This window comes from Carcharhinus amblyrhynchos, chromosome 24 (genome assembly GCF_965287045.1).
Source record: "Carcharhinus amblyrhynchos chromosome 24, sCarAmb.v2.hapA, whole genome shotgun sequence".
NCBI lineage: Eukaryota > Metazoa > Chordata > Chondrichthyes > Carcharhiniformes > Carcharhinidae > Carcharhinus > Carcharhinus amblyrhynchos.
The window spans coordinates 1,815,283-1,830,086 of NC_137347.1; the positions used below are offsets into that span (position 1 = coordinate 1,815,283).

Here is a 14,804-nt window from a genome sequence, read left to right on the forward strand (position 1 = left end):
TTGCCAAGTAGTTCATAGTTTAGTGAAGTTAAAAAAAGTGGAAAAAATTGTGATGTTGCCAAGTGACAGAGGTACAGAGATACATAGAAAGCTAAACATATGCCAGACAATGCAGACAGAAGGAGTAACTTCTTCAGTAAGAAATCCTGCAAGTGTGCCAGGGAACTGAATTTAGGGAACTCAATTTTGCTCTGAAGTTGAAGTACTAATGAGTTCAGATTGCAGCTTTTGGATGTCTTGGGGAGAGATACCAGCTGGGGAAAAGCATCTGGTGAATGCTCAGCAGTCCACCGGAAGAAAACTGTTTGAAACTGAGCTAACCCAAGCAAGAAACCTTGCTGTCGAGACAGTGGTAAATCTTCACTGAGGTTTTGTGCCTGTAAGGATTGTTCAGGTCAAAGGAGCAGTGAGGATCTGAATAACTTTCTGGTATTTGTATTGAAATGTACCAACCTTTTCGTAGTATAACATAGTTCATTTTTTCTTGTTTAATAAATGTTTATTTGTGTTAATAGTATACTAGCAGACACTTGCGAATGCGCTCAGTAACTAAACTCCAGTTTCTTAAAGGAAAAGTCAGGATTTCCCAAGCCAGGTTTCACTCTTGGATCTGACTTGTTTAGTATCAACATCAACTAGGATACCGACACCATCTATTGCATGCCGTTTCCACCATTTCAGCAAGCATGTAACCCCCCTGTTGTAGTTTTACCAGTTTGACACCTCATTTTTAGAAATGCTTGGTGTTGCTCCTGGATGATAATGTTAAGAGTGAGGATATGCTGGGCCATAAGGCTATGGATTGTGGTTGAATTCAACCTGTTGGTCTACAGTGTCTTTTGGATGCCAGTTTCAACTTGCTAGATTTATTTTAAATAGATCCCATTTCGCATGATTGTTGTGTCACAAAACATGTTGGAGAGTAGCTTCATGATGAAGGAGGGACTCTGATTCCGCCCTCCCCCCCAAAAAAGTGTGGCTGTAACTCATACCAAGAGAGCCAGTGACCTGGGTTCAATTCCAGCCTTGGGTGACTGTGTGGAGTTTGCATGCTCTTCCTGCGTCTGCGTGGGTTTCCTCTGGATACTCTGCTTTCCTCCCACTCCAAAATATGTGCGGGTTAGATTGATTGGCTATGCTAAAATGGACCCTTTGTGTCAGTGGATTAGCAGGGTAAATATACGGGGTTACAAAGATAGGGCCTGGGTGGGTTTATCATCGGTACATGCCTGATGAGCTGAATGACCTCCTTTGAGACTGTCGGGATTCTATGATTCTATGACATGCATGCATTGTGACTGGTACATTGGTCAGGAAGAGATCATTAATTTACCCCCTCTTGTTGGTTTCTTCACCACCTGCTGCAGTCCAGTCTGACAGATATGTTCAGCAAGACTTAGCCAACTTAGTCAGTAATGGAACTACTGAGCCACTCTTAGTTGTGGGCATTGAAGTGCCTCCAGAGTACATCCTGGGCCCTTGCTACTTATACCAATTGGTGGTTTACATGGAGAAGTTCTGAATCATTTGCAAAAGGGAGTGCAATGGGAAAGGTCGGTGCTAATCAGTAGAAGGTTTCCTTGTAGAAGTTGACCTGATGACATTGGACCATGGAGTCTGGAGTCAATGTGTTAAATGACTCCCAGGGAAACTGCCTCCCGACCATATACCACCGTGCAGCCAGCTGTACTCTGTCTCTCCTGTCGGTGAGATAGGACATACCCAGGGATGGTGACGTTCAGGGACATAAGGTATAATTCTGAGTATGACTACATCAGGTTGTTGCTTGACCAGTCTGTGGGACAACTTCTACAATTTTGGTTCCAACCTCCAGACAGTAGCAGGGAGGACAGGTCTGAGTTTTTCAGTCATTTCTGGTGCCTTTGTTGATGCTCATCCACCTGGTCTCATTCCTTTCAAACTTTGTAACCTTTGTTACAACCAAGTGGCTTGCTAGGCCATTTTAGCGGATACTCAAAAATCATCCATATTGCTGTGATTCTGAGATCACATGTAAGCCAAACCAGGTAAGGATGGCAGATTTCCTATCTGAAAGGTCATTAATGAACCAGATAATCAACACTAGTTTTATGGTTACCATTACTGCAACCAACTTTTTTTTTCCAATTCCAGATTTATTACTTAATTGAATTGAATTTCCACCATCTGCCATAGTAAGATTTGAACATATTCCCAGAGCATTAACCAGGGACGTTGAGTTATTAGTTCAGGGGTATTACCACACTGCCACCAACACCACTCATATCAATTACTTAGTTCCACTGCTAGTAGTGGAACCAACCCCCACGACTGCTCCCAGAGGGACCATTCTCTCAGACACATTGTGGTACATTCTCAGCCTCTCTTCCTCCTTAGAAGGATGCAAGATGAACAATATTTTCATACTCATCCCAAGTAAACCCATCGATTCTGTATGCCATTCAACAAGATCATCGTTGGTCTATTTATGTTTTGCGTTCCACATTTCCATCTACCCAGAGTAACCTTAGATGCCCTTGCCTGACAAAAATCTATCTGCCTCTGCCTTAAAACTATTCACTGATCCCCTACTATTCATAATTTCCACCCAAATCGATTCTACATCCTGATCTGCAGTACTAAATGCCATATTTGATTAACAGTACCACCACCCCCCCTTCACCTTTACCCAGCTTGCTATTCATCTTGAATGTTATGTACCTGTCAATATTCAGGACCCAATCCTTGTTATCTCTGTAATTGCTATCAGATCAGATTTATTTACTTCAACGTGCTATCAATTCATTTAATTTGTTACGAATTTTGTCCTCCTACACCATTGTCAGGGGTGTAGGAAGACATCCTTCACCCTCCACCGTCTCCTTCCATGTGAAATAAACCTGAATAGGTTTATGGACGAAAAGGGATTGGTTTAGGTTAGTGGGTCATTGTTTTGTAACTGGTCGGCGCAACATCGTGGGCCGAAGGGCCTGTTCTGCGCTGTAATGTTCTATGTTCTATATGAAACACAGACTGACTTGTATTTTCTTTGATCTGATATCCTGTACACAGAACATAGAACAGTACAGCACAGTACAGGCCCTTTGGCCCTCAATGTTGTGCTGAGCCATGTCCAATCCCAAGATCAGGCTATCCCCTCCCTATCATTCTGGTGTGCTCCATGTGCCTACCCAATAATCGCTTGAAAGTTCCGAAAGTGTCCGACTCCACTATCACAGCAGGCACCGCATTCCACATCCCAACCACTCTGAGTGAACAGCCTACCTCGGACATCCCTCCTATATATCCCTCCATGAACCTGAGAGTTATGCCCCCTAGTAACAGCTACATCCACCCGAGGAAACAGTCTCTGCACATCCACTCTATCAATCCCTCTTATAAACCTCTATTAAGTCACCTCTCATTCTCCTCCGCTCCAAAGAGAAAAGCCCCAGCTCCCTCAACCTTTCCTCGTAAGATCTACCCTCCAAACCAGGCAGCATCCTGGTAAATCTCCTCTGCACTCTCTCCAATGCTTCCACATCCTTCTGACAGTGAGGTGACCAGAACGGAACACAATATTCCAAATGCGGTCTCACCAACGTCCGGTATATAGTTGCAGCATAACCCCACGGCTCTTAAACTCAAACCCCCTGTTAATAAACACTAACATACTATAAACCTTCTTCATGGCTCTATCCACTTGAGTGGCAACCTTCAGGGGTCTGTGGATATCTGTGGATATGGAAGATCCCTCTGTTCCTCCACATTCCTCAGAACGCTGCCGTTGACCCTGTAATCTGGATTCAAGTTTATTCTACCAAAATGAATCACCTCACGCTTATCAGGGTTAAACTCGATCTGCCACTTTTCGGCCCAGCTCTGCATCCTATCAATGTTTCTTTGCAGCCTGCAAGAGCCCTCCACCTCATCCACTACTCCACCAATCTTATACTCAATACCCAAGGTGCAGTCTCCTTTACACTGAGAAATCGAGTACAGATTAGATGTCTACAAGTGCAACTCTGAGCGAGTTTAGCAACACTCATTCTTTTAATGCTGCCCGTTCTCCTGCAGTCACTGTCAAAATAAAGCTAAACATAAATTTTAGGAACAAAAGTCTCATTTTTGGTCCAAAGCAATGTGAAATTTTAGACTTCAGCCTTGCTTTCTTTTCCATTTGCTTTAATTTCATAGCCAACCCTCAATTTCTCCAGCTATTCAGATAGTATCGTTATTGCTACTCAGGAGTTCAGTGCCAAGAACCTCAGGAAAACAGAGGACAGCTGTACAGTATATTACAGCATGCACAGGACGAGCCTGCAGAATGATAATGTTTAAACAGTACTCTCATCCACTCCCAAACTGAGAAGCAGGAGAATACCTTATCACCATTCTCCTGATTTGTAAGAGAGGCTTTCAACCAGCAATTTATATTGGAGAGAAACAAACTGTCCCTGAGAACAGTTTAATTCATAAGTTCAAAAAGTGATTCCAACGAGCTGCACGTACCGGTATTTGCTGTATCTCACCAGTGTTGGTGATGATCTGCTGCATGACCTGCATGGTCTGTCCGGAATTGGACTGAGTCTGCTGTGTTTGGTTCTGCGCTGCAACAATCTGCACTTGCTGTCCATCTCCAACCTGCATAGTCACTGGGGCACTCTGCAACAAGACGGCATTTGAACAAGCACCTTTAATCTCATGTTGCTTCTAGAAGAAAGTAAAAGCAAGCACTTTTATTTTATTTACAATGAAATTTAAAAGAGAATATTTTGTTGGCCAAGCTTAGGTTCTGCTGTATCCACAGGTGTCTTGGTGCAGTTGTTCTCATGAAACAAAATCAACCAAACTTGGATTAATTAAGGAAAGCCAGTATGGTTTTGTTAAGGATAATTCATGTTTAACAAACTGAGTTTCTTGATGGGTAGCAGAGAGAGTTGGTGAGATGTAATGATGTTGATGTGATGTGCGTGAAATTTCAAAAGACACTTGATAAAGTGAGACACAGAGTTACAAGCAAAAGTAGAGCTCGTGGAATTAAAGAGATAACTTTGGATATAAAATTGGCTGACTGATAGAAAACAGAATCATAGTTAATAATTATTTTCTGGACTGGAGGGATCATACAATCACAGAAATCCTACAGTACAGAAACAGGTCATTTGGCCCATTGAGTCTGGGCCGACCACAATCTTACCCAGGCCCTGCCCCCATATCCCTACATATTCTACCTGCTAATCCCTCTAATTTAAGCATCTCAGAACACTAAGGGGCACTTCAGTGTGGCTAATCAACCTAGCCTCCACACAAACTCCACACAGACAGCGACCCCAGCAGGGAACTGAACCCAGGTCCCTGGAGCTATGAGGCAGCAGTGCTAACCACAGTGCTACCGTGCCGCCCCAAGGTTTAGAATGGAATTCCCCAGGGATTGGCGTTAGGACTCATGCTCTTTTTGATATATATTTACCTACACATTGGTATACAGGCCACCATTTCAAAATTTGCAGACAATATAAAACTTGGAAGTGTTGTGAACTGCAAGGACAATAGTGTAGGACATCAAAAAATATAGACAGGTTGGTGCAATGGCCAGACTGGCAAATTAAATTCAGTGTAGAAAAACGTGAAATGATTTATTTTAACATAGAACACTACAGCACAAACAGGCCCTTCGGCCCACAAGTTGCGCCGATCACATCTATATCTACCAAGCCATAGAACTATCTGTAACTTCCAATGCCATTAAATCCCATATACTCATCCAGAAGTCTTTTAAAAGACCCCAGCAAGTTTGCCTCTACCACCACCGACGGCAGCCGATTCCACTCACTCACCACCCTCTGAGTGAAAAACTTACCCCTAACATCTCCTCTGTACTTGCTTCCCAGCACCTTCAACCTGTCTCCTCTCGTAATGACCATTTCAGCCCTGGGAAATAGCCTCCGAGAATCCACCCCATCTATATCTCTCAACATTCTATAAACCTATGGTTTATAATATGGTTGGTCAGAAGAACACAACAGACAATATAAAACAAAGGGGAAAAATTCTGAAGAGGGTGCTGGAGCAAGGTTAAATGCACAAAAGTCACAAAGTGGCAGCTGGCACAAGGTTATGCCCCTTTGTTTTTTGAAATAATACTTTTCAACTTTCCAATTTGAAATGAGAAAACAAACTACTTAAAAATACAAGGCCATCTTCCAAGGTGGATATGAAAAAGCAAACAGACATGCTCAGGGGAGTGTGAGGAATGGGACATTTAATTCAATGATCCATCAAAACTCATTGCTGTCTGAAGAAGAGACATTAAAACGTAAAATACCGGATACTGAAAAAAATAACTGCCACAGGCAGACTCACCCAAAACCTCTTGGAAATACACAATAGGTGGACTATAAAAGGCCAGGCTACAGCCACTGCAAAGAGAATGCAAGTCACACTGATACTGTCAAGGAAGTTTGCAGCAGATGAAACAGGCTGAAAAGCTGCCTCGGCCTTCTCTCTTTTAGAAAAAAAGCGCGTCACTCAAGTCAAGAAGTCAACTATCTGAAATCTACCAGCATACACAGATCATTTGACTGCACACCAGCTAACCCAAAATCAGCTGCAATATTTAATAATCTACACCTCAATGGCAAGCAAAAGACACTTAACTGTATATTCTTTCAGCATTTTTTTAAAACTGGAATCTAACTTCCCTTATTTCAAACCTGTGTGTGCGAAATACATTGTGTTTTTATTTTCTCCCCCTTCAGGTTTAGTGATTATTAAATTTGCTCTTACCTTAACTCAAGAAAACTTTGTTTGACTGCTTTTGCTCACTGCATAGTTAAATATATTCCAACTGGGAAAAGGCTCATCATCATGAAAAAGAAACTTTAGCCTTTGTTGTGACCAATGGAAGAGGCTAAATAGAGACAAGCTCCTTCTCAACTGGTTATAACACAGTTAATAAAGCACATGTCATCTTGGGTTTCATGAATGGGGCAGAGAGTATAAAAGCAAGGCAGTTATGTTAAACCTGTATAAAACACTAGTTTGGCCATAACTGTAGTGTTGCATTCAGTTTCGTGCACTGCACTTTAGAAAGGATGCGAAGGCATTGAACAGAGTACAGAAAGATTCACAAGAATGATTCTAGGGATGAGGAACTTCAAGTTACACAGATAGATTGGAGAAGTTGGAATTGTTCTCCTTAACATAAGACTGAGAGCAGGTGTTCAAAATCATGAGGTCTGGACAACATGGAGAAATTATTCCCATTGATAGAAGGATCAACAACCAGAGGGTACGGTTTTAAGGTAATTAACAAAAGAAGCAATAGTGACAAAGAAAAACTTTGTGATACAACAAATGGTTAAGATCTGGAATGCTTCCTGAGAGTACGGTAGAAGCAGGTTCAATCAAGGTATTCAAGGTGGAGTTGGATTATTGAAAAGGAAAAACGTGCAGGACTACAGGGAGGAAAAGAGTGTGGCTCTAGGTGAATTGTTCATTCGGAGAGCCAGCACAGACAGAATGGCCTTCCAACGTCTGAGTCTGTGAACCACCAGGCACTAGATACTGGAATAATGGATCCAACCAAGTATATATGATCACATGTGCAGTGCACAACAGGTACTGCTACTTCCTAGTCAAGTTGATTGTGAACACTTATAAAAACAAGTTTCAAGTGAAGAAGCAGTCCTTCCTTCAAACAGCAATTCCAAATCTCCTGTCAGCCAGAGGAGCTATCTGTTTAGCAAATTTACTAAATTGCCTCTTAGCTTCCAAAGATACGTAGGTTGGGGTGATTAGCAGTGTAAATGCATGGAGTTATGGGGAGAGGGCAGGGGTTGGGATGCTCCAGAGAGTTATGCAGACCGAAGGGGTGAATGGCCTCCTTTACACTGTATTGATTCTATGATGATCAGAACTCTCCACCTGTTTTCTTGTACCACTGGTTCCCATCCAAGTACAGACTTGGTAACTGTACTGGTAATGCTGCAGGCAAACAGAGCCCAGCTACAGCATTACAAAGGCAGTCAACAGCTAGTATCCAGAACACAAAGTATAGGAGCTAAACACCAACTGGATCTCAAGAACAGGTGGGCCAGCTGCTGGCCAATTTCCTCTTTTATAAAAGCGAGAGTATTTCCTGGTTTTATTTGTGCACAAAACAAAGCATTAAACCTCAAACAGCGCCATAACCCTGCAAACTGTACCAGGTATCAGCATATCTCTCTCATCTCCCACACAAAACACTGAAAACCAAGTGTGAAGCGGAGTATGAGATCTGAGTTCTCACCACCTATCCTCCTTCCTCTACCCTGCTATAAGTACACTGCTTTCATGTTAACTGCTGGCATATCCCATGCCTCCTACTAGTAACTTATCAATAAAATTTGAATAAAAGATAGAAAGTGCTCAAAATAAATCAGGCCTCCCAGCAGCTGAGAAAGGTTAGAAGATTCTCCAACACAAACTAAAATGGGAAAGAATCTGCCATAAATTACAATTCATAAATGTATCCAAAGCCAGACAGAGGCACTTTGTATAACAAGCGCTTTTTGAATATTCTAGTCAGAAGTGCAAGGAGAAAGAAAAAGATTAATATTCAGTAGCAGTTACACTGTGCACATTTGTTAAAAACCGTGAAAGGGACCTTGTTGCCTATAAGAAGTTCTTGGAATTCCTGCCATAATTCAGTTAAAACACAACTGGATGGTATAAAATTGACTTTTTAAAATGGAATTTGGTTTTGTGATGCAGCTGGGCAGGTAATTATCCAAATGTAGGACTTCCAGTCAGATTAACTTTTCAAAATTTTGAGGCTCTTTGTTAAAGTAAAAAGGGAAGAACTTTTTCCAGTAATGGCAAGGTTAGTAATCAGAGGGGACAGGTTTAAAATACCTGGCAAAAAATCAGAGGTAAAATGAAGGCAAATCATTTTGTGAAGTAAATGATGATCTGGAGTGTGTTGCCTGAAAGACTGGTGGAAGCAGTTTCAATAGTAATTTTCAAAAGGAAATTGGACAAATATCTGAAAAAAAGAGAAAAGCTGCACAGCTACGAGAGTAAGCATGCAAAGAGGACACAGTTTGGGAGGATAAGAAGTCTGCTGCTCGTCTTTCGCAAGTGGATACCACAGAAGAATTTTATTGGTCTGTTGTTATACTTTACTTCAATACAACAGCGAGTACATAGTCTCGACTGGACAATTGTTCTTATGACTTGTGAACACAGGCCACTTTGGTTTTAAAGGAATCATCTTCCGTAGACTCACCTTTCTTTTTCAGAACAAATCACATGCCATACCCTTATGATACCAGTCCCCTTGTGTTTTCGTAGTGCCTTTAATGTTGTAAAATATCCGGTGTAATTTCACAGTAACATTAATATCAAAATTTAATATTATGCCACATAAGGACGCAGCAGGACAGAGAGGTCTAGTCCAAGTGGTAGGTGTTAAGGAGTGAGCTAAAAGATAAAAGAGAGATGGCAGGGATATAGAAATGGAATTCCAGAGCTTAGGTTACACGTCTAACATCCTGCTGTACATCAAGCCATGTAGAACATAAACGGAGCAAGCCAAAAGTGCCATGCTTCTTTTTCACATTACCGTAATGGATGATGCTGTGGTCTGGGATTGTGCCACCTGTACTTGCTGCAGCTGTTGGACAGTAGCTCCTTGTACTACCTGTGAACACAACATGTTAAAAAACCATTGGCCTCTCTGTACTAAATGACTTTATTACATAACAGTTGTATCAGTTAACCAATAATAAATAACCTGTATTCTACAGCACAATATTCAATCCCATATACAGCAGGGTAAAAGACTGTTCCCATCAACGTACCATTCTCCCATGGCCTGAAGGCCATTGGGTTCGTTATTTGAGTTATTATAAATTTTCACAGGCATGACAATATGTTCAGACACAGGAATGTGAAACGTTTCCCAAAAACACATTTATACAAACAAGCTCCATATAAAAACACAAAGTAACAAAATGGATCCAATTCTGACCAAAGCTTGTGGCTCAGATGAAGATGCAGCCATGCTTTATCGCATGCCCATGAAAGTTTCAACTACATAATATATAGTTAAAAGTAACGAAGCAAGTTTCTTCAACTATCTGCAAAAGCTGATGGTGGGTGGGTGGGGGGGGAGGAAATGGGAGAGAGCAAAAGGGACATGAATAGCAGCCTTGTCCAACTATGTCATCATCTGAATTCAACACTCCGAGGCCACAAAACTAACAGAGGGAATTTTGACTAATTTTGCCTGCTTTAGGCATGGGGTGCTGAGGTCACTGGCAGAGCTCAGACTGTATGATGTAACAGTACACGTGGCTGCTCTGTCAACCATCAGGAGAGCCGCCGCTTGGAATTTCTACAGGTCTAGCAATGGACAGATTGTAATTCGTTTTCAAGTCCTGAATTATGTTGATAATATGGAGTTTACAGCGGTCAAACAGTTGAGGATGCAGCCAAATCCAAAATACTTAGTTCACCCATGAGCCGTCCTTTCTCATTGCAATCACAGCATAGCGTTCAAGGGCTTTGGTCCCAAACAGCTGAGAATGCAAGTAACTCAAATCCCAACAAACATTGCTAACGGTTTGAAGAAACTCTTGGGGAGCAGAACCCACAGAATAATTTGACTCCGAGTGAGAATTTTTCTTTAATAAAATTTAAATGTAGTTCCCTGGAACAGGAGATCTCCCTACCTGTCCCTGTTGTGGTTGTCCAATGATGATCTGATTTGGTTGAATGGTTGTGCTTCCAGAGCCCTGTTGTCCTTGCTGCTGCCCCTGTACCTGCACAGTTGTGGGTTGCTGGGCCAACGTGAAATAGTACTGCACCTGTTCAGAGCTTGGAACTGTCTGCCGAACTTCTTCCTGTTGTTCAAAAGCAAAGCAAAGTCCATCTACCTTAGATCAGATAGCACGAGTTTTCTTAATTAAGGTGCTACTATAACGGGTAATACACACTACTCTCAGCCAAGATTCTTAAAATTAGCAAATGTTCAGGCTGTAGAGGATACACAGCATAGCATTTACAAAAGGCACACTGCAGAATTAATCTGTACAGCACTGTTCTTACCTTGATGTGTATCCACTCACACAGCATGCTCCCACAGCCAACATAATAGGGAATTAGGAGTTAAAGTAGCTATTTCTTATTCCCAAAGAGGAACCTTAGCATTTCTGACTGCACCATTTGGTATGTTCATGAAGCTCTCTAACCTCCTAAGTAGTATGGAAAAGATTTCACTTGCAAAATCATCAGAACACCAACAAGTTAAGAGAAAGCATAACCTATCTTAATTTCTGTACATTTCAGGTTGCCTTCAGTCTCCTGGTTCCATGTTTAACATTTGTTTGCAGACATCTCTTGCTCCTATTACACTCTTGTGTGTGTCCTAAGTGTGACAGCACAGAGTTTATTCCAGCTATATGAGAACGGCTAGGTGGATGGCAGAGGGCACACAAATGGCAGGATTCATATGTCCTGACACTCTTTGCCTCTGTGACTCTCTGACTAGTCTTACCACCACACAGGATTTTAAAGCACAGTATGCAGCCATCACAAACTCACCAATGATTCTACTGCCGAATTCATGCAACACATTTATTGGGAAACTTGGAATGTATTTCCCTTTACTAATTATCATTAACATGAATTACACAGGCCAGATGGTACCTAGGTTCAATCTCTGTTTTGTTAAATCTCATCTTTGCAGAAACTGCTCTCCATAATTGGCTTCAAAAGTTTGGGATGAAAGTAGAGGTGCAAGGGATGGTACAGTGGTTAGCACTGCTGCCTCACAGCACAGGGACCCGGGTTCTCATGTTTGTATGGGTTTCCTCCCACAGTCCAAAAGACATGCTGGTTTGGGGCATTGGTCATGCTAAATTCTCCGTCAGTGTACCCAAACAGGCACCAGAGTGAGGCAACTATGGAATTTTCAAGTAACTTCACTGTAATGTTAATGTAAGTGGACTTGTGACACCAATGAATAAACTTAAAAAGTGAAACAAGGTTGCTGGGGTTCCTAAAACACAAAATGCTGGAAAATCTCAGCAAGTCTGACAGTATCTGTGGGAGAAAGAATAGAGCCAACGTTGAGTCTGGATCATCCAGCACTTTGTTTTTGTTTCAGATTCCAGCATCAGTAGTATTTTGCTTTTATCAGATGGAAGGGGTATTCAGGTGAAAGTAGAGAGAACAAAACTGATTCAAATGGTAATACTTGGCAACAGATTTAAATTCGAGATTGAAACAACCTCCGCCACATCTGTACAAGCCTCGGCGTGCATCTTGCTGACTTGTTGCTGATCAGTCTGTGTCAGAATGAGCAAACATCCCTCTCCCAGCTCAGTCAGACCACAGCTGAGAGTGTAGGATGTTTACACACACTAGAGCACAGTGTTGGGACTGTGATTCCTCTGCATTTGAATACCAAGGTTGCAAAACAAGAAGGAAATTAGAACTGTTAATGCACATTAATTGAATTCCCCCCAATTTGACATTTCTATGAAATATAAATTTCCAAAAGCTTCCTGGGCATAAACACTGCAAATAAACAGAGGCAAGCTGTAAGGGGTTAATCTTCAAAACATGATGACACCAAAACCAAGTTGATGCTGCATAAAATCACTGGGACATTACCATCTCAAAGACCATCAGACAATTTATGGCAGACCACCAGAGCTGATGGCCCCAGACAATATACAAACATCTACATCTAAGCAGAAATGGACTTTACCTCATGCATATCAATTGAGGAGCCAGAAATATCACAGTTGAATGGAGCCCATTGTTTCCGTCATGGAAACAACATTGCAATGAGTGGGTTTGTATGGACCAAGGCAGTAACCATGCTAAGAGATTAAAAGGTGCTAAGCACTGACCAAACAGAATGTATCCAGGAAACATGCTTTGATATGTTTGATAAAGTTTTATATTTGAAAGACTAAGACAGTAGAGTCTTGCACTGCAGTCATCAAGGAGAATTGGGAAAGGTAAACCTGATTCATGGCCCAACAGCTCCAACTGGTAGGATCAGCTGTGGGGGGAGTCGTAAGTAGCAGCCAGATCCAAGGGATGTTGGCATGAAGTTTAAAGAGAACAACTAAATCCTAAGGGGATTTGAGTTGCTGTTTGGGCAGAAACTTGAGGTCTTGCCTGTGTTTTTTTGTGAAGCTTTTTATTAATAAATTGTGGTTTCAAGTGTTGTGTGGTGTTATTATACTTGTTTAGAGCTCTTTGTGGCTGATGTTTTGTGGTCACAAAAACATTTGTGGTGAGCCTAAAACCCTGTGCCTGCACAAGTCTGTCCTTTATAAAATTCTCAAGTCAAGAACTGACAATAGGGGTAAACATTCTGTGAACCGTCAATAGAGCAGAGGAACTCTTGACAATCGTTCTCAGCTGAAACACTGATCTGTTTCATATGACCTGTTCTGCATTTCTACCATTTTCTGTTAATAATTCAGGCAGCAGCAGTTGTATCTTTTGTTGGTATTTCATAACAGTCTGTAAACACTACAGATAGGAGCAGTTTAAAAAACTAAAGAGATTGATGTTCACTTTCTCCCCATCTCTTTAATATTAACCCCCACCCCAGCCCTTCCTCTCCATTCCACCAGAAGGCTGCAGCAGATAATGTCCATTCCAGAGTTTAAAGGAAGGTGAGAACTCTAAATTATTTTTAATTCAAGAACCACTTTTCAATTGGAAAATTGCACGTCACACTGCAATTTAAGATGAGGAGAGCTGGAAACCAGTGACCTCAAGACCAGTTAGCCTAACATCTGCCAGGAAATTGCCAGAGCTTTTAACAAAGGTAGGGTCACTGAACACCTCAGTTGAAAGATGTGCTGGTTGGGTGGACTGGCCATGCCCAGCGCACATGAACAGGCATTGGAGTGTGAAGACTGGGGGATTTTCACAGTAACTTTATTGCTAATGTAAGCCTACTTGTGACACCAATAAACAATAAACTTAAAATTTTCAGTTGATTCACGAGACAAAATGGGACAAATAGCGTCCTTTTGTACTGTAATAATTCTGTGATCCTGAGAACCAGCCTGGATTTGTAAAGGATAAGTCTTGCCTGACAAACCAGATTGAAAGTCTTTGAATGCATGTTCAGAAGGCATTTGGTTAAGGTCCCTCAAAGAAACTGTGAGCCAAAGTTGAAGTTGTGAATTGTAGTCAAACGATTGGCCTGGTTAGAGGAAGAGAGGAGAATAATGGGCAGGTACTCTCAATTAGCAGAATGTGATGTGATGAGTGGCATCCCGCAAGAGTCTGCGTTATGATCTCAACTATTCACCATCCAAATAATTTAATGACAAAGTGCCATTATAAGAAGTGTAAATGGGAATATAAAATTACAAAGAAATACTGATAGATTAAATGAATGGGCAAAACTGTTAGCAAATGGATTTCAGTGCAGGCAAATAAGCAGTCATCCATTTTGGACATAAGGGTACAATAGGACACTTTCTAAATGATGAAAAGCTTGAAACAGAAGTTCAAAAGAGACTATTGGGGTGGGTCCACGTACACAAATTATTAAAACGGCATGAACAGGCACAAATAAAATTTAAAAAATGGATATGGGACACTGACTTTTATATCGAAAGGGCTAAAATACAGAGGGGTAGAAATCATACTTTCACTATACAAAGTTCTAGTTGTTAAACCATACCGGGAGTTATTGAGACCAGTTCTGGGCATCCCATATTCAGGAGGATACGTTAGCCATGAATGGAGTGGAATGTGGATTGCACATTAGAATGATACCCAAATTCTAAGGATTAATT

The 14,804-nt window shown here is 41.5% G+C and overlaps 1 protein-coding gene across 3 annotated transcripts in view; it reads right to left on the reverse strand.

The window, feature by feature from the left end:
- Positions 1-14,804, reverse strand: part of nfyc (nuclear transcription factor Y, gamma) — a 103,113-nt gene that overhangs the window by 21,022 nt on the left and 67,287 nt on the right. For all 3 annotated transcript variants that reach the window (XM_080211692.1, XM_080211694.1, XM_080211693.1), the window contains exons 7-9: positions 10,698-10,868; positions 9,587-9,664; positions 4,492-4,644 (exon numbers count right to left, since the gene is read on the reverse strand). In XM_080211692.1, coding sequence (XP_080067818.1) covers positions 4,492-4,644; positions 9,587-9,664; positions 10,698-10,868 — 402 coding nt within the window. The remainder of the gene's footprint in view (positions 1-4,491; positions 4,645-9,586; positions 9,665-10,697; positions 10,869-14,804) is intronic.